Genomic DNA, 27,950 nt, shown 5'->3' with positions numbered 1-27,950 from the left:
TCTTTCAGCACATAAAAATATACAGGCCTGCCAAAAATTCTAAAGTGAAACATTAGGTTTCTTACTAGTGAAAACTTCTTTGTGAGGTTTGGAGTCCAATGCTTGATGAGGGCATCTATTTTGAAGGTACACGACAATGAGAATCATCCACAAAGATAGCATAATATAAATATCCTCCCAAAGAGTTCACGGGCATCATACCAAATAAATCAAAATGAACCAATTGCAATATGTCGGTAGTCTTGCTATCACTTGAGGGGAATGGTCCCCTTGTATGTTTTCCTTCGACACATACCTGACAAACACCTTCATGTTCTACTTTAAATTCAAGCATACCTATCACCATCTTCCTCACATCAGGTTGAGCTTTATAATGTAGATGAGCAAACCTTCGATGCCATAATTTGGATTGAAGAGATGTGTTGCAAGACATAGCTCCTAATGGACTTCCTCCAACTTGATATAGGCTGTCAACCCTGAATCCAAGAGTAAATGCTTCTTTGAAATTTATTTTCCAGACATGTACCTTTCCATCAATGAATGCCACCTTGAATCCTTTGTCTTCCATTGTCAAGATAGATACCAGGTTCTTCTTTAGATCGGGCACATATAGCACTTCTTGTAGATGAATGGTGTTACCTTGATTCAATTGAAGAGTAACATTCCCAACTCCCATCACGGGATAGGTGGCATTGTCCCCAAGAATGATTTCCAAATTTGTCTCATTTTCTATCAGATTTGAAAGAGCTTCCTTATAACCAGTGAAATGCCTTGAGGCACCACTATCAATCAACCAATTTCCCAAAGTATCCAGAGGAGAGGCATTAGAGAGGGAAGATATAAGATAAAATTCTTTTTGCTTGTTATCAACAACATTAGATTCATCATACCCAGAGTTTCTTGATCTTTTGGGAGGTCAACCATTTCCATGTTGAGTAGTGGGAGCATTCCTTTTTTCTTTGTTGTTGAATCTTCCATTCCTTTGATTGTTGTTGCCCCTGAAATTGTTGTTGTTGTGGTTGTCATCATCATGAGGTGTATCCCTTCTATTAGGACACTCCTTCGCATAGTGGCCAAACTTGTTGCAAATGAGGCATCTTCCCTTCCTTCCATTTTTTTAATCCCGACCTTCCTTGACATTGCTTCTTTGAACCTGCATTGTTCTTCTTTTTAGCATGAGCAGAGAATGTAGTGGAATCATTCATATTTGAAGGCATATCGATTTCCATCATCCTTGTCTCTTCTTGAGAACATCTAGTCAGCAATTCTTCAAAACCTGGAATCCTGTCATTGTTGAGAATAGGAGAGTTGAACACATGCCATCCACGAGGGAGTCCATCAATGAATGCCACCTTGAATCCTTTGTCTTCCATTGTCGAGATAGATACCAGGTTCTTCTTTAGATCGGGCACATATAGCACTTCTTGTAGATGAATGGTGTTACCTTGATTCAATTGAATAGTAACATTCCCAACTCCCATCACGGGATAGGTGGCATTGTCCCCAAGAATGATTTCCAAAGTTGTCTCATTTTCTATCAGATTTCAAAGAGCTTCCTTATAACCAGTGAAATGCCTTGAGGCACCACTATCAATCAACCAATTTCCCAAAGTATCCAGAGGAGAGGCATTAGAGAGGGAAGATATAAGATAAATTCCTTTTGCTTGTTATCAACAACATTAGATTCATCATACCCAAAGTTTCTTGATCTTTTGGAAGGTCGACCATTTCCATGTTGAGTAGTGGGAGCATTCCTTTTTTCTTTGTTGTTGAATCTTCCATTCCTTTGATTGTTGTTGCCCCTGAAATTGTTGTTGTTGTGGTTGTCATCATCATGAGGTGTATCCCTTCTATTAGGACACTCCTTCGCATAGTGGCCAAACTTGTTGCAAATGAGGCATCTTACCTTCCTTCCATTTTTTTAATCCCGACCTTCCTTGACATTGCTTCTTTGAACCTGCATTGTTCTTCTTTTTAGCATGAGCGGAGAATGCAGTGGAATAATTCATATTTGAAGGCATATCCATTTCCATCATCCTTGTCTCTTCTTGAGAACATCTAGTCAGCAATTCTTCAAAACCTGGAATCCTGTCATTGTTGAGAATAGTAGTGTTGAACACATGCCATTCACGAGGGAGTCCTCCAAGGGCAATGAGAGTGAGCTCCCTATCAACAATAGCTTCTCCAATCGAAAGAAGATCATTTTTTATCTCGGTAATCCTCATGAAGTAGGATTGAATATCTTCACCTCTTCCCTTCTTTATGTCCTTCAATTTGTTCTTGAGAAAGAGAACTTGGTTTGCATTGCTAGCTTTGAACATGCCAACCAACCTATCATATATCTCCTTTGATGTGTTCAAATCGAAGACGTAAGCAACTAAATGCTTATGTATAGAATCTCGAATGATCTTCATGGCTTTGACTTCACCTTTCTTGTACTTTTTCTTAGCAACATTCAGTGCATTTGAAGAAGGTTTAGTAATCTTTCTTTGCACATAGTCCATAACATCTTGCTCTTCTAAAGTCAAATCAAGAGACATCTTCCATGCATGATAATCAGACTTATCATGAAGCTTGTCATCAAATTTGAAGTAAGATGTGGAGGCCAATGGCTCTTGTCCTTGTCCAACAAATCTCAGCGATTGCTCTTCCTAGTCATTGCTCTTTTCACTCTTGCTTGGGCTTTGTCTTCACCTCAACTCTGATACCATGTTAATTTTAAATAACAATGGTATGTTCTATGCTTAAGAGCAATTTACTTCAATTTTCTTACTAGCCCAATATCAATTTCCATATTAGCAATCACATTAACCTGACAGTACATGCAGATGGAACATAAATAAAAACAGTAGAAGACAAGCCAAGACAAGAGGACACAAGATGTGGCGCATGCCAGGGACAAACCCCAATGTGGGGAAACCCTTTGATCAATTCGTCTTATTATTCTTCAAAAGTTCAACCAAGAGAAAGAGTACAATATGCAAATTCACTTGCCCAATCAAAGTCAAATCTGTCTAGTCAAACTGCAGCCACAGGAAGCCCTAACCAAAAAGTCAATGTTGGTCAACAGGGCAAAATTTCTCCTCCAAAACAGCTTGGTCAAACCCATTCAACTCGGCCTCCAACAGTCATCTGAATCAACCCAAAATAGTCCCGAAAAACTCAATCAAACTTGATCAATGCAGAATCAAACCTGTGGTCAAACCCTCCTACAGTCAACGTTGGTCAAACCGCTCGAATTGCCTCGATTTCTATGCCCAGAAATGCGGCCTACCCAAACAGAAATGTCCTCAAGAAAACATAGTCAAATCAAGTCAACAGTTGCCTGATCAACGTTGGTAAACCCTCGTGCAATTCAGTCAACGCCCAAACAGACAATTACAGTCTTCTTCTTCGCACATGTGGAGAGAAAGGTTGCCCAGAAATCCATACCCAATCAAATGAGGAGAGAGAGATGTGTGTGAAGATGAGTGAGTAAATGAGGAGGAGGCTCATTCTATTGATATGCAGCGTTGAGGATGAAAAGACATGTCTTGTGGGCTTGTGAGCCTACATTAGTTTGTTGGCTGACCTTGACAATTTGTACATAATAGAAATAAATTCATAATTCCATTTGTACATGTCAGAATGAGATGATCTTTAGATCAATCCTACACCTCTCGGAAAGAGGAATCCAATAAACATATCAGTTGCATCATATGAGTTGTCCAAAGTGGAGTTTGGCCCTAGTTGCCAAATTTAACAACAATAGTCAAAGAAATTTCACTATTTGTGTGTAGGCCACCATGGCTGAACTTGAACTCTTTGGAACGAAATACTACTAATGGGTGTGTTACCCACGACCTGTTGCTAGTGCATATATAAGAGAATTTTCTCCTAGATGCTCCTCAATCAGCAGCCAGCAGCCCCAAGATAACTCAATGTGCCATTTTCTCCGCCACTTAAGCTAGCCATGTGGTCCCTCACCCATATGTTATGAATGTATGTTTGAAAGTGGGCCTCCCGACCCCAAAAGTATGACTTTTCATTGCTTTGGTTGAGTAATTTTGTTTACTTTTCATGGGTACTTTTGGGCATGGATGAGTGGGGAGATTCGGCGAAAAGAGTGGGTTAGGATTGTATTCTTATCTCCACTCCGCTGCCCAATTTCGTGATTACCCTTGTATCCTAGTCCCATGGGATCTTCTTCACTGGCCAGTTGATTTGGGAATGGCACTACATGGGAAATCTCAATTTTGGTTGCGTGGCCCCGCTTCCCGGTACCACCTACGTTACTCCCCTTCCACTCATTTTAGCCCCATTCATCTATTTTCCCATCCGGGTCCACATGTGTCCGTTGGGTCCACATGGGGTTAGCCTCCCCCTCCCATTATCCACTCCTTGGCCCGTACTTGGAGCGATGCCCCAGAGGTTGATTCAACTAAAAAGAAAAGAAAAAGCATAATTTGGCCACTCTCAATAGGAAATGTACCACAAAATGCAAAATATGGTCGGGACATACAAATTTAGCGTGTGGGAAAAAGCCAAACATGAGCTCTACCCCTTATCCATGGCCATCACCTTGGTTCCTATGGGCCCTAGATGAGCCCCCTCTATCATTAAGGAACTCATGATTGTCCCAACCCCTGGTGGGCAATGAACTGCCCCATTGCACATCATGTTCTCATCCCCTGGGACCCCGAGCAGTGATGAAGAAAAATCAATAAGAGGCAAAAGGCATATGAAAAAGGGTGGAAAAACAAAGGTCAAGGTAACCCATGTACCACGATTTGCTCCCTCCCACACTCACATACCCAAGTGTGGGTTTCCCTTATTATAGTTACCCATGAACCTTGACATGTGGTCTAGATGATTCCCTTGATCCCCACTCCATTCCATTATTATATCATTTGCCACCTGCCACTTAAAGGATGTACCATGGACATGTCCCTCGTTGTAGAGGTTGAAACCACCTAATAGGGTCCTTGGTTAACACCCTATTGACTTGGAGACACTTGTACATGCCAAACCCCACTATGGAAGGGCAGGCCACAAAGAAGTGCCCCATTGATCTCATGATTTGTAAGCTTTATTATTTGAGTATTCCAATGACTTATTGTATTGGAGGGCAAGGGGACGCATTGGATCTTATGCAGGATTGCAGGTGGGTCTTCATTTGGGTCTTTGTCTCCCTGTATGGGGTCCTAGCCCTCCAAAGGGCCACATTGGCACTTGTAGGGTGAGCGTTGAGAGCCATGGGTCTCCACCATAGCAAATATTACTTCATGGATCCCCAACATCGATAATTGATTTCTTGTGTTCCACCTTTTTAGATGAAAATGATGCCCCTGGTTCACCATGCCCAGTCAGCTCCACACTTGCACCATACACTTGGCAAATCATCCAGGGTCTAGAGTATGTCTCCTGCTGCAGAGGGAGGGCTTACATCACCATCCTAGCCCTTATAGATGGTCTACAGGCATTTTCGATCCACTTGGAGACCCATGAGGATGTCCTTGTGCCCCCACACCCACTTGGGAGCACCATAAGTTCTTGCAAAGAAAACAACAGACCACCCCCTTGTCCATCATGTTGGGAGTCCATTTCTACACCATGGCACCCCTTGGACTTCATTAGTCCTCCTTAAAATCCCAACGACTCACTTTATTGATCATTTGACCCTCTTAAGAGGCTTATTCATGTATTATTGAGCTATTTGGCGGGCTTGTCACCAAAAGTATTATTATTATGCACATTATTTTATTTTAGGGGCTCAATTAGGCCAATTTAACTAAATCGAATTCATTAGAGAGTGTATAAATAGAAGAGAGATGATTCATTTTGATCATCATCACAAGGATTGGGTTATCTTCTCTTGTGAGATTTTCGCTATCCTTCTTGGAGGACAAGTTTGGATGAATGGATGAATTTTGATGTTTGGAACTCTTTCATTTGGTCTTGGAGCTTCACTATTCGCATATGTTGATGACTGGATATACTCTTTTTTACATATAAGTACTCTTTAAATGTTATACTTGTTATTTTCTCTTGTCACATGCATGTTGCTGGGATTTTTGCTATACTAGGCTGAAATTTACTACTTTTCTAATGCAAAATTGTGGAAATTTGATCTTTTATAGCGTTGCATCATGTCATGGGCCATGTATGAATGAGTGAATATTCCTAGAGATATTTTGTGTCAAAATTTTATCTTGATAAGTCATCAAATATTGCAAATCGAAGTATAAAGACCTTGAAGCAGCTATTCTCATGCCCTAATGCCATGCAAAGTTGTTTCTAAGGCCTCCTTGACTAAGTGAATCCATTCCAAATGTTAAAATCTCCTTGACTCCATCTCTCCCAAAGGACAAGGCACTAATCCTCCATAGGTGATCACTCAAAAGCATATTTTTCCTCACCTCTCTCCCTTTCTTTCTAGGCCTAGCCTCCATAGGTGACCTAGGGCATCAATTTTCTCACAATTCATCCATCCAAAAAGTTTGATCTCTTGCCCACTACTACGTTGTTGTGTCTTCTAGAGGCCCTCCAAATTTGAAGCAATTCCGACAGTGGGATCTTGAGATATTTCAAGCCCTAGCTCTGAGATCGATTCTTGCCCTTGGTTTCCCTTGGCTAGTGACCTCATTGGGATCATTGCATCAAAATTACCAAAAATTTCTCCTTTGATCCCCTTCTCCCCCTCAATTAGGTCAAGCACACCCCTGGTTGATCAATTCCATCCCCTTGACCTAATTTTGGGTCCACTTGGTCCCGTGTGGTCCCACAACCTATTGAAGTTAATTTCATAAAGACCACTTGGAAACCAAGTTTTCAAGACTAGGTATCTTCCTTACAAGTCTTATCCTCAAACCCTAGCCCTTGAAATCCCCTTGGCCCTTCCTAGGGAGCCTTATACCTTGCTTCTCAAGCAAGCAAACCATACAATTGAGTCTCTCTTGTGAATAGGCCTTAGGAATCATTCTTCATCCTTTCACTGGATCATTCATCTAGTGATCCACTTTATATTGGGCCTCCTCCCATCGGTGAAAGTTTGTAAAGAGCAGGGAGCCTTAGCCGAGGTGATAGTGGGCTATCGCTCCAATGTTGCCCTTGACCTAGAAGCTGCCCTTTTAGGATCTCCTCCTAGCACCCTTGTTAGTTTGAGCGGTAACATGGTTAATTGTGGTTTGTTTCTAGGTAAGATAATTGAGCCAGATTTTATCATTTTATACTCAACTCTTGAAAAACATTGATCTATCTTCAAGAGACACTATGATGTCCTGGGCACTGACCCTTCTCCTCAACCCGGGGGTTGTCTCTTTGATGCTGTCAGCCAAGGCAACCATGGTCTATGTGATGCTGAAGGCATTTTGTATTTACCTTACAGGATTTTTTTTCATTCAAGTTGTCCTTACACCATGAAACTAATAATTGGTCTGAGATATTCTACTTTTAGACCTTCTCAAATTGGCATTAGAAAAAAATCTGGACAATTTGCAGGTCATGTAAGAATCCAGATTGTTTATTGAATGTGTCCAAGGGTCTTTCAATCTTCAATACCTCATTCTTGTGCCCTTGCTGGATCAGATACTGCTGCTGAACTATTCATACTTTTAAGCTTCAAATATATCTATTTCCAATAAAGCTCTTAGGCTGATGGTCTATCCAATGCTGCTGTTTCAAATAAAATAGGGTTGCTACAGGTGGAGGAGCTCAGAAAAGGGGGTCACCCAACTACAAGTCGAATGTTGAAAATGCTGTTATTTTTTATGTCTAGATTATCTCTGAAAACAAGTGAATATTTTTTTTAGATATGTTTATGTATTTGGAATAGACTCCCCCTTCATATTTTTGTCAAATGATTTAAGGGTTAAGCCAGTTTTTAATATCAATTTTTTAAGATAGTTCAATGTCTAGCAATACTTTTTCAACTGCCTCGGCACGTGCCTCTCAATAATATAAAAATTTTACAATTTTTCCTCCGGCAAATATATATATATATATATATATATATAGAGAGAGAGAGAGAGAGAGAGATCACGAACATTAAATCAAGAAGCCAAATATGATCAAAATCATCATATATATATATATATAACACGAACATGTGTGTGTGTGTTTCCTTCTTTTAAACTAACTATGACAGACAGGGCAATTAACATCTCAAAAAACTGGAAATCAAGGTACAAACATGGAAATAGACAACATATAGAAAATATATTCAGCAATCCCGATTGCCTCTGTGACCATCAAGCACCGTGAAATGGCAATGATAAAATAAGGACAAAATTCAGAAACTCACATGGTTGTCAATGTTCCACCCTCGCATTGGTGGCATGCCTTGAGGAGGAGACGGATTCATAGTGTGCATGTTAACTGTATGTTCCTGCAGGTGAGCACCCGGAACATGGGGAGTTCTCGGTGAAGGCCTTGACAGATGCACCGGTGAATATGGCATCTCAAATGATGATGCTGAAGAAGATCTTGTAGTTGCATCTATTGGAAAACTTGATACAGGGGAAGCCATTCCTTCCTCTGTAGGCTCTGGATGATTGAATCTGCATGCAACCCCATATTTGCAAGAACCTATACGCATATAAAATGGACACTCTTTCTCTCCCTGTATCACGAGATGCCCATATTATTACAAACTCTTTATTGATTCGATATCCTTACTCCATAATCAAATTAAGCTTCCTATGAAGACATTTATGAAAACACAAAAAAAAGTGAAATTCTCAAACATATTAACCAATAATAGAACACTCCACTATGTCATGGCCATTGGACAATTTTAAAGCTCAAGAATATGCAGTATAAAATGAAATCAATAAAATGATAAACTACAGATAACCAACCTGACGAATGGGAAGGCCCAAAAAGTTAAACTGTGCCTGTCCTGCAGACCCTGCTTTATCATTGCAATGTCTGAATTTGCATGATGTCCCAAACTTACAGGTTCCTTTCAAGTAAAACTGTGCATGGGCTCGCAAAATCAAATTCAACAGTCAATCATGGGATAACAAAACAAGCATTGTAATATGGCAAATTGAACAGAACATGAGCAAGAGACAAATCTCAGTAATTCAGATGGTAGACAACCAGATACTCAATAGGTGCCAAACACAAGTTTGTAATCTGCCAAAGCAAACCACTCTCATTTCAACTACAGGATGCCAACCACTAAAACTGCAGTAACAAAGAAAAATAAGAATTCGGCAACTACAACAGATTGATCTTTTGTGTTCTTATTATAAATTAGACTTGGCCTCAGATATGTAGAGCACTATATAATAATATATGCAACCAATAGACATGACAAAAACGAAAATCATAACCACAAATCCAAAATGTGCCTGTCCTGCAGATCCTGCCTTGTAATTGCAATGATTATATTTGCAGGATGTCCCAAATTTGCAAGTTTCTTTTAAGTAAAACTGTGCACTAACTCTCAAAATTAAATCCAAAAGCAGATCACAAGATAACAAAATAAGCATAACAGCATAGCAAATTGACCGAAAAATGAGAGAGGTAAATCTCAGCCATTCAGATGGAAAACATCCAGACACCTACTAGGTACAGATCATGACTTTGTAATCTGCCAAAGAAAACCAATCTCATTTCAGCTAGAGAGTCCCATCCACTAAATCTGGAGTAACAGAAAAAAAGTCAACCAGTCAACTACCACAAGCTGATCGTTTGTCATTGTCAACTTATTATAAATTAGACGTGGCCTCAGATGTGTCAAGTATTACATATGCAACCAAATGACACAAGAAAAATTAAAATCATAACCACAAATCCATGCCCGTCCTGCAGATCCTGCCTTATCATTGCAATGATTGTATTTGCATCATGCCCAAATTTACAAGTTCCTCTTAAGTAAAACTGTGCAATGATGCTCTAAATCAAATCCAACATCTTAAGATAACAAAATATGCATGATAGAGTAGCACATTGATTGGAACAAAAGCAAGAGACAAATCTCATCAATATAGATGGGAGACAACCAAACTGCTTATTAGGTACAGATCGCAAACTTGTGCTCTGTCAATGGAAACCACTGTCATTTCAACTACAGAATGTCAAACACTAAAGCTGGAGCAACAGATAAAAGTGACAATTGGTCAACTACCACAAGGTGATCTTTTGTCTTCTTATTATAAAGTAGACTTGGACTCAGATGTGTTCGAATACTACATATCCCACCAAATGACATGGAAAAATTAAAATCATAACCATGAATCCAAAATGTGAAGTCCGTTATTCAGTCTTCTTCAGTGTCATGAAGAGTTGACATCTCCACAGATTTTAATTCATATGCACAGCTGGACAAAAAAACATTAGTGAATGAAAGTAGACACTCCCAAAAACTCTCTCTACATAAGCTTACACTAAAGACCCTGTATTAAGGCTTTTTAAGTGATCATATTTTGGACCAACAAATACAAACATGCAAAAACAAGGAAAAATTAAGAATAATGCCTGCAAACTTCGTAGGTGAGAGCATTGCAGAGTTTATCCACAACTAGTGACGTAGAAATTACAAACAAGTAAAAACCTATACTGAAGGTTACCATCACTTGTGTGTGCTTGCATTGTGTCTTTCAAATTTCTCATCAAAATGACCAAATTATCAAGCACAATAATACCTGGCATTCAAGCTGTCCAACCTTCTCAGGTAGCTCACAGGTTTGAGGAACCTGCATAACATAACTTTTTGCTTCAGTAATATCAAGGCACAGGAATTACGCACCTTCTATGAAACCCCAATATCATAAACTGACTAAAGAATAAAGTAGCGGCAAATGTACTAATGTACTATCTTTTCTTATATTTACAATTTTTTTATCTTCTACTTCTTGTCAACTGTTCTAGAAGAATATCAAACATGAAATTTTAAAAGAATTCAAAAGCTGTAATGAAGTTAATAGAATTTAAAAATTGTAGTGATTCTATTGTCAATAACATGTTTACAATCACATAATGTGCATCCCCATTAGCAAACTTGGTACCACACTTTTTACTAGGAAATAATTTTCAAACCCAACTATAAATTAAGCTCACAACTTATTTTACTAATTCGTGAACCCAAGCACACCCAAAATATATTATTGACATAAATAGGAAGCAATAGCATCATGACAGGACCTGTTACCCCTCATTTCAACAGGGGTTCATACAGACATTTTTCACTTTGCATAACCATTGTAAGCCCAAGGATGCAAATTAAAGCCTTGTAGACCATGTGAATCTTTGTATTGAAATGTCCTAGGCTTATTATGGTAGCCATGGCCAGTCCCTTTGGTTCTCGCTCTTAGCTCCTTTCGTCCTATATAGGATTGGAGGACTTGGAGTAGATCACATTAGGGTTCATGGTTTATGAAAGCATCTAGTTTTGTAGGGGCGATCTTAGTTGTAGGGCCGGTCCAACCCATGTCATGCACACCTATGTCTTACCACATGGTCATGTCATATAGAGTCAATATGCATTCTTTCCCTTGATGCAGTATTAATCAACCAGATCTCAACGTGGCAGTCTCATAAAAAATAAAAATTGTTGGGAGCAGTCTTATAATTTTAGCAGATCATGTTTCTCGAGGTAGTGTATGTTTCCCAATGCATTTGGTCCCAAAAGTCAAAAAGTCAACTTGATCTCAAATTGCTCAGACCAAAATGTAGATGACATGCGACATACAAATTTTCCCAAAAAGTGAATGCATCATCCAAAAAAATCCAATCAAAGGTGGTCCAATGACACGTGGGGTCAGGGTTGCGGGGGAGCGTTCCCCCAACCAAGGTTACTTGGGAGCGAGAGCAGAAGCAGGAGTTGGGAGCGACATTTTCAAAAGCTCCCGGTTTGGGAACAAATTTTTATATAATATATATTTTTATATATTTTGATGCATATATGTCAACAAAGGCATGTAAAATGATGAATTAGATATAAAAAGCATAAAAACATGGATTGAACCATATAACATCAATCATCTAGAAGTTATAATCTTCATCAACCACGTCCACAAGTTAGTAACATACCAAATATCGAGTCTCATGATTCATCAATCTTAAAGTTTCAAGCTTTCAAAATTCGATATATAACATTTACCATCAATGATCACAAAAGTTGTAACTTGTACTTGTAACCATTACTATTACCAAGTAACTAAATGATACCAAAGAATGTCTAACTTGAAATGAAATGTTTCAACTTTCAACTTTCACGAAGCATCATATTCAATATTCATTACCAATGAGTTATAAATGCCAACTTCAAACTTCAAACTTCAAACTTAAATTGTCATATATTGTTTACAAAAATACCATAATAAATATGAAAGAGTCAATAGTTATAAAATGTACTAGAAACTAGAAAAGCCAAGTAAATCTATTATCTACTGCTTGACCCTCTTACCATAAGAGATTTCTAATTTCTTGTCTCGTGCTTTATTGAGAATCTCCTATTACATAGTCGAACGACCTTGGTGCACCTGATTAAATACAAGTTCCATACCCTAGTACCCTAGGTGCTCTTGATTATTGGGAGTCTCCCCCTCATAAAGGGCTTTGTGCTCTTGATTAAATACAGATTCCATACCCTAGTACATGACAAAATCCAATGGAAACATTGCAATCCCTCCAATTCTGAAATCCTGAAAAAAATTGTGAAAATTCGAGAATCTCTGAATCACTACTACAGCAACTGATTATATCTCCTATTGAATCAAGTTATTTATAGTATTATACAGTAAACATCGAAATAAATACCACTGCAGCCTTCACAACTTAAATAATATGCGGAAACAAAAATCTGAGCAAGAAAGAAATAACACAAACAAGTGACACCGTTGTTTTTGGACCAATGTCCCTAGAAAAACCCAATGTGGGAAAACTGGTGCCGCAGCTAAGGGTTTGTATTAATTAAAATCTTTGGGTGCCTTACTGGCTATCCAATACAAAGAATCTGACTTACAGAGAGATGAGTGAGAGATACCTCACACTATCACTGGAGATTCAATACTGAACCAGACTCTGGATGGCAAGCCCCACACTACTTCTATGCTACCTCTGCGTCAACCTACGCAGCTCAGCGTCATAGCTACTAGGCTCTACGTCACCCTTCTTGCTAATCGATTTGCCTTTGGAACTTCGACTTTCAGCCTTCCCGGTCCCACACCCCAACTCTTGGCTCTAGAACTTGATCCTCCAACAAATTTCGAATCTCCTCTCAGGCTTTGCGCTGCCTCAGCGTGGCTCTACGCTCCCCAGCGTGGCTCTACGCTGCCTCTTCTGGATCTCTCTCTGCCTCCTCTTTGATGTATCCCCGGATCAAGAAACCTTCCTCGGAAAACTATCCCTGCCCCTCACTGGAAGAAATTACTTCGATCACTCCTCTGGCCACTGTTGTGTTGTTCTCTTCAAAAATCGATCTCTTGATAACTCGACGTTTCTTCCAAATGCCTATTACCTACCACTTTGTGCGTGATATCCCCAAGAGAATTTTTTCTCCAAGATGAGCCTCAACCGGCAGCCAGCAGCCCCTTGATGCCTCCTACTAGCTCGTTGTGCCATTTATCTGCCACCTGAGCCAGCCATGTGGTCCCACACCCACCTGTATTGATCGTATGTTTGAAGGTGGGCCTCCCAAATCTAAAGGTATGTATGTTCATTTGTTAATTGAGAATTGAGTTTACTTATCATGGATACTTCTGGGTATCGATTGATGGGGGGATTTGGCGGAAAGAGTTGACTTACTTTGTGCTCTTGTCCCCTTAATCTCTTTTGGTTGCTACCCTTGGATCTTAGTCCCATGGGATCTCCTTTATTGACCATTTGGTTCTATGGTGGTACTACTTGGGAAACCCTGACATTGGGTGTGTGGTCCCGCTACCTTTCCCGCACATATTACTCCCTTTCCACTTATTATACCCCCATTCATCTTTTCTCCCGCTACCTTTCCCGCACATATTACTCCCTTTCCACTTATTATACCCCCATTCATCTTTTCTCCCGCTTGGGTCCACATTTCCATTTTGGGTCCACATATAGTCTACCTCCCTATCCCCTTGCCCCCACCTTGGGTTGGGCCTAGAATGATGCCTTGAAGGTTGAAGCAATTAAAAGGAAAAGTGAAAAGCATAATTGGCCACATTTAACAGGAAATTGTACCACAAAATGCAAAAGATGTCCGAGACAAAAGTAATTATCACGTGGGAAAAAACCTTTATGTGAGCTCTACCCCAATCCATGGCCATCACCCCGGTTCCATAGGCCCTAGATAAGCCTCCTCTATCATTCAGGAACCCATGATTGTCCCAACCCCTAGAGAGAAATGAACCACCCTACCTAAAGGGAGTAATCACTGCGATATCTTACACATCATGCTCTTGTCCTTTGAGCACAGAGCAGATAATTAAAGAAAATTCATAAAAGGCAAAAGGTATATAAAGAAAGGTGGAAAAAATCAAGGTCGAGGCACCTCATGTACCACGATTGCTCCCTCCTATACATTACATACCCAGGTGTGGGCTTCCCCTTATCTAGCTACCCCTATGCCCCACTATGTGGCCCAGGACTGCCCCTCTCATTCCCTATTCCATCTCACTTATTTGTCACTTGCCACCCCCATTAGAGGGATGTACCTTGGACATACTATCCCCTTTAAGGGTTGAAACCACCTAATAAGGTACTTGGCTAACCCCCTTTGGAGCTTGGAGACACTAGCACATGCCAAAGCCCACTACGGAAGGGCATGCCATTATGAAGTACCCACTTTGTTATCCATGATTTGTAAGCTCTTTTACCTGATTATTTTAATGACTGGTTGTACTGGAAGCCTAGGGGACACATTGGATCTTATGCAGGATTGCAAGTGGTTTCCATTTGGGTTTGGTTTCCCTATATGGGATCCTAACCCCCAGAGGTCTACATTGGCACATGTAGGGTGTGCATAGAGAGCCATGGGCCTCCACAGCAGCAGACAACACTCCACGGATCTTCATAGATGCTTAGAGACTACTAGCGATCCAATTTTGGGATGATATTGATATGTTTGGCACATTATGCCCAAATGGCACCCACAAGAGCCAGACACTCTTGACAGGTGTCCCAAGACTTATACGATGACACAGTAGCATTTGTTCCACCATTTGGACCCTTACAGAGGATCTACAGGCATCTCTGATTCATATGGAGACCCATGGGGTCATTTATGTGCCCTCAGACCCACTTGGAGCACCAAAGGCCTACTACTTGGAGAACAAGGAGCACCCCATGTCCATCATATTCTGAGGAATTTATTCCTCAATATGGCACTTCAGGATATTATTGAAGCCTTTGGAGGGCATTACGACACGTACATATTATTATTTGGCCCCTTGTGAGGCTTATTTTTACACTGGTGAGCTATTTTGGTGGGCTTGGCACCAATAGGGGTTTTATTTGCACATTATTTTATCATTAGCCGCTAATGTAGGTCCATAGGCTAATTCGAACTCCTTAGGAGGCCATATATTGATGTTATATACATTCATTTGGATCATCACTTGATTTGGGATCTCTCTAATCATAGAGAACTTCAAACCTTTTCCTTGGAGGATATTTTTGAGAGATGAATGAATTTTGACGTATGGATTTGGGTTATTTATCTTGTCTTGGAGCTTTGTCTTGTAAACGAAATGTTAGCTGGATATACTCTATAACGTTGTAAGTAAATCTTGATGTTGTTATTCTTGTTGTTGCATATTGCTAAAATTAGGGCTAGTTGTTGCATAATCGAAATGTGGGATTGAGCATGTTTTAGCTAATTTAATGTATGGTCCAATGTTATATGAATGAAATGTCCTAGAGATTATTTGTCTCAATAGGCTCGCATCATTTTCTTTGAAGTATAAATGCTTGAAGATCACTTTTCTTTTCTCTCTCAACATTAGATGAAGTTGACTTTCTGGGCCTCCTTGACTCCATATCCCCAAGTGAATTAGGCATTGATCCCTAAAAAAGGGTGGTCATCTCTATCACCTTTTTCATCTTTTACCACTTTTTCCAAGGTCTAGCCTTCAAAGGTCACCTACGACATCAATTTCCTGGGAATTGACCCAAGGAAAAATTTCAATCTCCTACAGGCTACTGAGCTGGTGAGTCCCCTCCCTCTCCTCCAAATTTGAGGCAATTCTAACAGTGGAATCTCTGGGAATCCCAAGCCCTAGCTCTAGGATCGAATTTTGCCTAGGCATCCCCAAGGCTACCTCAACAGGATCAATCCAACCTTTTGAAGTAAATATTATTGTTTCATCCTTTCCTTCGCCTCGTCTAGGATAGGAACATCATTGGTTGCTACATTCTATCCCCAAACCTAGACTGGGTCCACTTGGCCCCGTGTGGTCCCACTTCTCAAAAAGATTATTTGTCAAGAACCATTTGGGAATCCAAATTTCCCAAGGATTATAGGGATTGAGAACCTCGTCTATAAGCATATTCCTTCTCCCTCAACACTCCAGTCCTCACCCCTTACCCCTGGAGGACCAAGTCCCTTGCTTATAGAGAAAGCAAGTTCCATTCTTCACTCTATCCTTGGGAAAGGGTTTCCAGGGTCACTTTCCACCTATCCATTGACATATACTTTACAAGTGATCCCTACACTACCGGGACTCCTCCCATCGGTGAAATTCTGTAAAGAGCAGGGGGACTTAATTGTGGTGACAGTGGGTTAAACCTCCACCGTTGCCCTTAACCTAGCAATTGCCCTCTTAGGAACCCCTTTTAGGTCCCCTGCTAGTTTGAGTGGTAACATTTCTGGCACCGTTGCCAGGGACACGAAACGTGTGTTTTTTCCCCATACGACATATTGACATATCATTATTGGCGACTCCATTGGAAGAACGAAGCCCTGGTTCTTCATTGAACTTTACCGTCGATGCTTGGAGGTGAAGTAAGCAATTTTCTAGGCATCTTTAATTTCACCTTGGCAACTCCTACATGTATTTCATGTATACCTCAAATAGGTTGTCATTCTTTCATTAATTACCTGCTTTGGACATTGCTAGCATCCCTAGTCATCCTAATCATGTTGTGGGAAGGATGCTACATGGTATGCTCATGTTTGATGGTGATCCACTCTCCACAACTAACCACGTAGAAATTTTTAATGCACATGCTTCAAGAGAGAAGGTTGTCCACCAAGATGTCCTTATGTTGTTGTTCATGGGGTCGCTCGGAGGTCATAACTCATGGTTGCATGATCACAAACCTAGAAGCATTTCATCTATTGAAGAGTTCGTTGAGGGCTTTCTTAGACATTTTCAAGTACACCCTACATTAAGCATTCAAGAGGAAGCTTTCATCGAACATCATCGACATTGAGAATCTGGGTAATGAGCAAGAAAACGAGTCCCCCTTGGGTCCACATAATGAAAATGATGATTTTGAGGACGCATGTGCTGGGAAGGATGAATTTATGGGAAGTGAAATTGAGACCAACCCTACCTTTCTCAAGGATATTACTCTCGACAAATCTTCTTTGGAAAACCTTGAGAGAGATGATCCCATTATCCCCTTGGAAGATGACATTGAAGATTATTTCCACATTGAAAAGGGGAAATCGGAAATTGTTGGTCCTCAAGTTGTTTGTGCTCCCCATTTATGACACCGACAAGGAGGATGAGGATGAGATTGGTCTTCCCTTCCCCTCAGGCACTATTTATGATGACATACCCATTGATACCCTTGGGAAGGGGAATCTTCATTTTCCTTTGCATAAAGAGGGGCAATTGGAAGTGATCAACTTTCCTTTTAAAAAAGACTCGATCTTCGATACTAAGGGAATTGATAAGGTTCCCACTTCTCCTGAGTATGATAATATGTTCAAATCACTTGAGCCTTTAGATTATAACTTTGAGAAAGCACAACTTGTCGAATACAATATTTATTTCTCCCTTTTTCCTATTGGTCATCATATTGAGTCTTCGTCAAGTGATTCCCTCACTTCTGGTCATATGATGTCAAGTAACTGTGAGCCCTTCCCCTTGCCCAAGTACAGTATCAAGGAAAATCCCTTCATCAATTATACTTTTCCTCCTTGGATGCACCCTCAAGTTTTTGATCACTCCATAGTCTCTCCTCTCCAGTGTAATCATCATGTGCAACCTACTTGTGTTCCTCCATCTTGTTGGCCTCCCTTTCCCACTAATCATAACCCAATCAAGGCCATAAGCCATGACGTGAATAATAAGGACAAAGGTGGAAGTGATATGCCAGAGGTTGCCATCCATCAAAATTTTATGAGCTTTGTTGTTGACATCTCTATAGTCTAGTTGCAAGAGAAGATCTCACGGAATAGATCACATCCTCTCCTCACCTCTTCTCAAATAGTCATCCATGTGTGAGCATCATATTTTCCCACCCCCCGCCCACAGTATCCTCCATGTGTTTGGGTTTTCGTTCACTCTGGGATTTGCTACATGAGCAGTCATACTGGCAGGCATATGTATATTGATATGATGATATGTTGTTTGCGATAGCTTTATTATTACACTCAGCATTAGCATTATCACATCCATGTTAGGGTAGGATGCATTACATGATGATTTTTCCATTAGAACTAACTGCATATGATGTTTCTCATGATAGATTAGATTACATATATATACAAATAAAAAATAAAAATTGCATATAATATTGGTTTATGGGCTAACATCAAGCATGGGTGATCATCAGATACTGTGAAAAACATGTTGCCCACATGGCTTTGATCTTTAACATGTGCAGATAATAGGTCTACGGTGACCAAGAGATTGTCGGAGTTCTCGTGCATCCCGTTCGAGTACCCTCGTCCACTTCTTCGAGAGATCACGTCCCGATTGGAGCCAGAAGTTACCCACCACTTTGTGGGTGATATCCCCGAGAGAATTTTTTTCGCCATGATGAGCCTCAGTTGGCAGCCCCTTGATGCCTCCTACTAGCTCATTGTGCCATTTCTCTGCCACCTAAGCCAGCCATGTAGGTCCTTCACCCACCTGTATTGAACGTATGTTTGAAGGTGGGCCTCCCAAATCTAAAAGTATGTCTGATCATTTGGTAATTGAGTATTATGTTTACTTATCATGGATACTTCTGGGTATAGATTGATGGGGGGATTTGGCAGAAAGAGTGGGCTTAGTTTGTGCTCTTGTTCCTTTGATCTCTTTTGGTTGCTACTCTTGGATCTTAGTCCTGTGGGATCTCCTTTATTGACCATTTGGTTCTAGGGTGGTACTACTTGGGAAACCCTGACTTTTGGTACGTGGTCTCGCTCCCTTACCCGCACATATTACTTCCTTTCCACTCACTATACTCCCATTCATCTTTTCTCCCACTTGGGTCCACATTTCCATTTTGGGTCCACATACGTCTAGCCTCCCTATCCCCTTGCCCCCACCTTGGGTCGACCCTAGAATGATGCCCCGGAGGTTGAAGCAATTAAAAGAAAAAGTGAACAGTATAATTGGCCACATATAACAAGAAATTGTACCACAAAATGCAAAAGATGGTCGGGACAAAAATAATTATCACATGGGAAAAAGCCATTACATGAGCTCTACACAAATCCATGGCCATCACCCTGGAGGTCAATGAACTGCCCACTTAAAGTGGGTAATCAATATTATATCTTACACATCAAGCTCTTGTCCTTTGGCCCCCAAGCAATTAATTAACAATAATTCATAAAAGGCAAAAGGTATATAAAGAAGGGTGGAAAAAATCAAGGTCAAGGCACCTCATGTACCACGATTTTTGCCTCCTATACATTACATACCCAGGTGTGGGCTTCCCCTTATCAAGCTACCCCTATGCCCCACTATGTGGCCCAAGGCTACCCCTTTCATTCCCTATTCCATCTCACTTATTTGTCACTTGCCACCCCCATTAGAGGGAAGTACCTTGGAAATACTATCACCTTTAAGGGCTAAAACCACCTAATAAGGTACTTGGCTAACCCCCTTTGGAGCTTAGAGACACTAGCACATGCCAAAGCCCACTACAGAAAGGCATACCATTATGAAGTGTCCACTTTGTTATCCATGATTTGTAAGCTCTTTTACCCGACTATTTTAATGACTGGTTGTACTGGAAGCCTAGGGGACACATTGGATCTTATGCAAGATTGCGGGTGGTTTCTATTTGGGTTTAGTTTCCCTATATGGGATTCTAACCCCAAGACGTCTACATTGGCACATGTAGGGTATGCATAGAGAGTCATTGGCCTCCACAACAGCAAACAACACCCCACGGATCTTCATGGATGCTCATAAACTACTAGAGATCCACTTTTAGGATGATGGTGATATGCTTGGTACATTATGCCCAGATGGCCCCCACAGGAGCCCCACACTCTTGACAGGTGTCCCAGGATTTGTACGATGTCATGGCAGCATTCATTCCACCACTTCGACCCTTGCAGAGGATCTACAGGCATCTCTGATTCATATGGACACCCATGGGGTCATTTATGTGCCCTCAGACCGACTTGGAGCACCACAAGTCTACTACTTGGAGAACAAAGGGTCACCCCCTTATCCATCATATTCCGAGGAATTTATTCCTCAATATGGCACTTCAGGATATTATTGAAGCCCTTGGAGGGTATTACGACACGTACATATTATCATTTGGCCCCTTGTGAGGCTTATTTTTACACTTGTGAGCTAGTTTGGTGGGCTTGTCACCAATAGGGGTTTTATTTGCACATTATTTTATCATTAGAGGTTAATGTAGGTCCATACGCCTAATTTGAACACCTTAGGAGGCTATATATTGATGTTAGATATATTCATTTGGATCATCACTTGATTTGGGCTCTCTCTAATCATAGAGAACTTCGCACCTTTTCCTTGGAGGATATTTTTGGGAGATGGATGAATTTTGACTTATGGATTTGGGCTATTTATCTTTTCTTGGAGCTTTGTCTTGTAAACGAAATGTTGTTTGGATATACTCTATAACGTTGTAAGTAAATCTTGATGTTGTTATTCTTGTTACTGCACATTGCTAAAATTAGGGCTAGTTGTTGCATAATGGAAATGTGGGATTGAGCATGTTTTAGCTAATTTAATGTATAGTCCAATGTTATATGAATGAAATGGCCTAGAGATTATTTGTCTCGATAGGCTTGCATCGTTTTCTTTGAAGTATAAATGCTTGAAGGTCACTTTTCTTTTATTTCTCTCAAAATTGGATGAAGTTGACTTTCTGGGCCCCTTGATCAAGAAACCAAGTTCTTACTCATCATCATCCTTGACTCCATATCCCCAAGTGAATTAGGCATTGATCCCTAAAAAAGGACAGTCATCTCCTTCACACTTTTCACCTTTTACCACTTTTTCAAAGGTCACCTACGACGTCAATTTCCTGGGAATTGACCCAAGGAAAATTTTCAATCTCCTACAGGCTACTGAGCTGGTGAGTCCCCTCCCTCTCCTCCAAATTTGAGGCAATTCTAACGGTGGAATCTCAAGGAATCCCAAGCCCTAGCTCTAGGATCGAATTTTGCCTAAGCATCCCCAAGGCTAGACCTCAACAAGATCAATCCAACCTTTTGAAGTAAATATTCTTGTTTGATCCTTTCCTTCACCTCGTCTAGGATAAGAACATCATTGGTTGCTAGTAGCTACATTCTATCCCCAAACCTGGACTGGGTCCACTTGGCCCCGTGTGGTCCCACTGGAGGACCAAGTCCCTTGCTTATAGAGAAAGCAAGTTCCATTCTTCACTCCATCCTTGGGAAAGAGTTTCCAGGGTCACTTTCCACCTACCCATTGACGTATACTTTACAAGAGACCCCTACACTACCGGGATTCCTCCCATCAGTGAAATTTCGTAAAGACCAAGGAGACTTAACCTAGGGATTCCTCCACCATTTCCCTTAACCTAGCAGTTGCCCTCTTAGGAACCCCTTTTAGGTCCCCTGCTAGTTTGAGTGGTAACATCATCAAGTCCCTATTATAATCTTCTTGGTGAGTAACCAACAACCCAAGTTAGATTTTAATCAACGGCTCAAATCATTTTGGCTTGATCCTCGTCTTCTTCTAGAAGTTTCGCCCTCAATTTTATTAATACCCTTTAATTATTTTAATTTCCTAAGTTTGAACTTGGCATCCATTAAAAATAATTAATTATTTTAATAAAACCTTTTCTGGGTGGAATTTCCCAAAACGATTTCTGGGTATTCTGAAATACATGTGTCCTAGCCTCCCTACAAATTTTGAGGCTTAGAGCACATCTGGTGCTACCAGAAATCAACACTCCCTCTTAGTGAGGAATATGCTCTAGTAATGGCTGATGAAGCATCACCCTTCTCTGTAACATCTCCCTCTGCGCCATTGATGTCTGACATCACTGTCGACCAACTATTGCGCAAATGTTGCATCTGTGTTGCTGCTAGCCTTGCCACTGCCAATATTGTAACCCTCTCCTACTGTTGTTGTTGCTGCAACAATGGAAAAGCATCCCAAATACTTAACCAAAGGTGTTCAGTGTGATGCATCTTCTGCTGGGGTTATGACTGTTGCTAGTCTCTGTGTTGTCACTAAAGCCACTGTATTATTGTTGACTCTACTATGTGCTAACTGCACCGCTGCCAACACTAGCTCTGCGTTGCTCAGACTCTAGCGCTCCTAGCCACTGCAACTGTCACTCTAACACTCCTATGCGCCAACTGACCCTGGTCCATCCTGCTACTTCTGATATGGGCTCCCGTAGCAAGGTATTGATCCAAGAGCTGGACTCCTAAACGATCATGCCCATCTGCAGTTCTTTTGAACTACAATACTAAATCTCCCCACCTCTCCCCTGGAGGTATTCTTACACTTCTATGAATGTCGAGCTATGCTCAGTTGTGCTCAAGTGTTGAAATGTTGTCTATTGACACCACCTCTCTTGGAATACTAGCTCTTTGATCTACCTAATCTCTATTACATAAACAAGCTAGATCATGCTTAGTGTGAAAACCATATTTAGGTTTATACCACTAAGCATTAGAGAGATTACAATAACAAACTTCAATATTATGAATGACTAGTATGTTTGCTGCAATGAAGTTAACCTCTTTATATATGATTGCCCATCAGGGAAATTATTTCCACTTATGAATGTGGGATAGACCGCTTTGCACAAAAAAAAAGCATAAATAATAACCTGAAGTCACAAAGTGACTTTATTACAAACATAAGTCTTATATCTTAACACCCCCTCTTAAGGCTTACAATACTAAAATAAAAATATTCGAATCGAAGATAAAACAGACTAACTAAAAACTACTATATTAAAAACAAACATTCTGCAAAAGTGACTTGAATCTTCTTTGGAAAACTGTTCTTGGACCATATATAGCTCCATCAAGCTACCTCATAACTGTCATAGAGGTGTGGCTCGGGAGTTAACACTTCTCAAGTTCTTGGATTCCACTTCCCTGAACTCCCGAATTACAAATCTTCCAAATTATTGGACAACCATCCATGATGAATCGCATCCAGAATGCTCCATCTACTTATCTCACAACACTCATAAATGTATTATTCCCAAGATACACATAATTCTAAACTATCTAAGGCAGCCATCAATGCTGATCAATATTACATTAGATCCCTTCCTGTCTTCAAAGTACAAGCCTCTTAAAATCGATAAAATGTCACTTCTTCAGTAGGGTCATCACAAATATTTGCATATGGTGGATCTTCCACAATGGCTATATTAGCTACATATGGTTTTTCCTTGAGCCTTCCCTTGAGAACATCATCGAATGGAAATCTACAATTTCAATTCGTGTGACCCATTTTCTTGTGATAATAATATTCCTCTTCCCCTTTATCTTTAATTGATCTGCTAAGACTGTATCTTGAGGATAATTTAGTCTCAAGTTGAAAATCATCCTTTGCTGTCACCTGCAATGGTTCTCTTTACTTCAGCTCAGAAAATAGCAATCATGTCTCCGAGAGTTTGCAAAAACATTTGACTGGGAGTAAAAATAACAGTGTTGTATTTAGAATAACAGTGTTTTAACAAGATGGCATTGGTATCCTCTTCCTCCACCATAGCTTTGACGTCTTCTAGCTATCTGAAGAGAGATCTGATATTGCTTATGTCGTTAGACATTGGACTTCAACAAGCATCTTGAATCTAAATAACTGAAGCTTCAAAGAAAACTTTGCACTCAATGCTTCTGCTCCAAACATCTTATTCCAACTATCCAAGATTTCCTTAGATGATTTTCTAAATCAACGTGATGTAACTTTGAATCTGAAAGGGCAAGGCCAACAAATGACTTTGGCTTTATCATATCTACTTTACCATTCCATCCACTTATTTTTATGTATAGGTGGTTGTCTATTCTCTTTTACTATTTGCCATGGGTTCTTGTTCATTAGTTGCATCCGTATTTTTACTTTCTAGGTATGAAAATTGAGACTAGAATATTTTACTAATGGGATTTCCTTTGAAATCACAAAATTGTGTCAACCCTATGAACAACATAGTCCAAACCAATCAAATATGCTCAAAAACAATGCTACACAGATAATATCAGTGAATAAAATCAGATTTCCGCTCAAAACAATGAGAACTTCTATTGAAATTTGTAACGAACAAAGTTCATATACTCAGAGGAATGATCTAATACCAATGTAACGAACAAGGTTCGTTATAGCAGGTTAAACACTCCAGAAGACTTGGAATATGAAGATCTCCATTGAAGATACAAGCATATATATTAAAACGTATGAATAAAAATGATGTTACAAATGAAATTGAGGGCCTGCTTATATACCCTAGGCAGGTGTCCCTTTATGAACGGTCATGTCCTTAGGGACATACCTCTTCATTAACTAATTAATCATTATTTATGTTGTGTTATTATTATTTATATCTATATTTTATTCATAACATTGTCTTCCTCCTAAAAAACATTGTCCTCAAAGCTTGTTGATGAAAAGGCTTGATCTCTTTTTTCTGTTTCGAATGTCTTCTCGTCTCGGAACCATTTTCTTCGTTGATACAAGTTGATATGATCCTTGGAGTGATAAATAAAATTGTCGAACCTAAGTTGCACGAAACGGGGAAATGGGTACGAGTTTCCGAAACGGGCACAAGTACAAAACGTGACCCCCCCCCCCAAATTTTGAAAATGGGGAAACGCAATATATATATATTAGGACATTTAAGAAATATGTGAAATCATAAAGCATATATGATACATTCTGATTTATTACATTATGATTAAATTGTCAATTCATAAACTATAAGTCTCTAAATTTACATCACATTTACTCATGAATAATCACATAATGAAAATAGCAATATCCAAAATCAGCTACGAGAAATTTCTAATTTCTTGTCTCGTGCTTGATTGGGAGTCTCCTCCTACATAGTCGAACAACCTTAGTGCTCTTGTTTAAATACAAGTTCCATACCCTAGTATCCTACGTGCTCTTAATTATTGGGAGTCTCCCCTGCATAGAGGGCTTGGTTCTCTTGATTAAATACAAGTTCGATACCCTAGTACATGACAAAATCCAATGGAAACATTGTAATCCCCCCAATCCTGAAATCCTGAAAAACAGATAAGTCTGCTAGATTTTGAGTGAGATCTAAAATTCTACTTTCTCCATATAAAATCCAATGAGGGCGAAACCACTCTCAAACATCCTGAGTCATTTCATGGTAATGTTAAAAATTTAAGTAAAGGATGAAAATGAAAAGTAAAGGAGAATGTCACTTTTACTTTAAGAATTTAACATTACCATGAACTGCATATCAACACTAGGGCCATAGGCTTGAACATTAGGCTGCCCCACTCAAAAAAATCCTCTTTTTTATAACTTGAGAGGCATCTAGAAGATATTTTAGTCGCCCAATAAAAAATTAGAAGCGAAAAAATTAAAAAAAAATACAAGAAAAAGTCAATTTAGAAGTGAAAACTCCGTCGTACGACCTAGAAACGTGTTTCCGGTCATACTTGCCATGTTTCCTCCATGAGAAACGGGCCAATACGGCCGGAAACGCGTTTCCAGTCCATATGGTACGAGTTTCCTTGTTTCCGTTTCATTTCCAGCCGGAAACGGGCCCTTCTGCAACGTTTCCTGCAACTTAGTGTCGAACTAAGAAGGGATCTGACCATCCTAAATCAATCTTTTGTGGAATCTTGCAGTCGCTAGATACTTCGTGTGAACTTTTATCACAAGAATGAATGTTTCTGATCTAAGTGATACAAATATGCAGATTGATTGAGTTGTCTGCTCTAGTCATTCAGAGATGTTGATAGAGAGTTCTTGTGCTTTGATTTTCCCTTATCTTGTGTGTGACAATTTCCTGATTTACTTCAAATATTGATGTTGTTGGGTTGGTTATAGAATCTTCATTTGGATTTTTCATCATTTGAACTACAACATTTGAATATGTTTTTCCTTCAACTGGTTTGTCCTCTTTTTGAGTTGTGATATTGACTAGATTAGTATTCGTTCCCTTACCTTCAATTTGGATGGTTACATCTGACGACTTCGATACATCTTTCGTGATGAATTCTTCTAATTTATTTTTCAATGATTGCTTATCATTTTTAAGTTTCTTAATTTAAGTGAGTAATTTCTCGCTATGGTCTTTAATACGAGTAAAGGGTGTGTCCCTTAGGGTAAATGCACCCATGAAAGGGTGTGTCCCTTAGGGTAAATGCACCCATTTGATTTGTATATATACACTTGATGTGACACTTCATTTGACTCACTCACTCATCATCTCTCTTATATAGAAGACACGTGGGAGTAGAAAAAGGATGAAATGGCTAAAGTTTGGACTTGGTTTTTGGCACAAATTTCTAGATATTTTATTGTAAACCTTGTTGAAGAAGAATTTCTCCTAGAAGAGAAGTTGTTGGATTTTCTCCCAAGTTTGGGTTTCCCAGGGAAAATTTGATGTCTCTATTGTGAATGGTTGTTTCTTTGTAATCTTTATTGTTTCTATTGTTTTCGCTACATTACTCTTGAGATTTTTTGTGTATAATTGCTTAATGATATCAGTGGCATAAGAAAAATTAATTGAAGATCATTAGAAGTAATTATCAGATCACAAAAATATTTTTCTATTGTGCATCCTTGTAGAAAATATAACAAAACCTAGGGTTTTCCCCTTGCTCCATGCAAAAATTTGATATCTCTATGGTTTAAATCCCTAAGACTCCATCACCCAAGTAGGGAAAGTCGTTTTGATCCCATTGATGATCAAAACTCTTGAAAACTTTTACTTTTTTCTCTCTCTCACTTTTTCAGCCCTTCAAGGCAAGCTACTAGGGCTAGAGCAAGGGCTGAATTCAAATAGGGCTTAAGCTATTGAAGCGTTGGGGCTGATTTGGCATCATTTCACCTTGTTATACCTCACAAACTCAAAATATAGCTTTGTTCAGCATGGAAATTGCCTCATTAGGGCTGACATCATAAACTCTAGGTAGTTTAGGGCCTCATAAAATCGTAGTTCTGCAAGAGGCTTCAACTTAGGGCTTGTTGAGGGTTCACCATTCCCTATTGCTGATCACACCATTTAAAGTAAACCTTTTCCTTATGCTTGTGTGCCTATATGCTCTCTTATCGAATCATATCTTGAAACCCTAGGCTTATTTTATGGTATGTTATTCCTTAACATAATGAATTGAGCCCTGATCCAAATAAGTACCTTGATCAAGCCTTTCACTTACATCACCTTGAACCTATTGACTTAGAATACCTTTTGGGTGATATACACTGGGAAACCTCCCATGTGGTGAAATTCCAATAAAGAGCAGGAGGAGGGGTGCTAAGGTGATCGTGGCAACCACCTCATTGTTGTATCTTAATCTAGTTCTTGACTTGTGAGGCTTCTCCTGAGGCCTACTAGATTTTGAGGCAACAAGTCCCATTAGACTAGAGTAAAAAACTAACGTCCCAAGTGAAGTATCGGAACAAAAATACAATTGA

The 27,950-nt window shown here is 39.8% G+C and overlaps 1 protein-coding gene across 2 annotated transcripts in view; it reads right to left on the bottom strand.

Moving 5' to 3' along the window:
- Nucleotides 1-27,950, bottom strand: part of LOC149266226 (zinc finger CCCH domain-containing protein 8-like) — a 149,290-nt gene that overhangs the window by 57,044 nt on the left and 64,296 nt on the right. For both annotated transcript variants that reach the window (XM_089430174.1, XM_089430171.1), the window contains exons 3-5: nucleotides 10,632-10,682; nucleotides 8,838-8,954; nucleotides 8,282-8,599 (exon numbers count right to left, since the gene is read on the bottom strand). In XM_089430174.1, the coding sequence (XP_089286300.1) occupies nucleotides 8,282-8,599; nucleotides 8,838-8,954; nucleotides 10,632-10,682 (486 nt within the window). The remainder of the gene's footprint in view (nucleotides 1-8,281; nucleotides 8,600-8,837; nucleotides 8,955-10,631; nucleotides 10,683-27,950) is intronic.

The sequence above is a fragment of the Pinus tabuliformis genome, chromosome 6 (assembly GCF_031772625.1).
Source record: "Pinus tabuliformis cultivar Carrire ecotype Pingquan chromosome 6, CPIR1, whole genome shotgun sequence".
In the NCBI taxonomy this organism is placed as follows: Eukaryota; Viridiplantae; Streptophyta; class Pinopsida; order Pinales; family Pinaceae; genus Pinus; species Pinus tabuliformis.
This window is presented reverse-complemented; position numbering and strand designations above follow the sequence as displayed.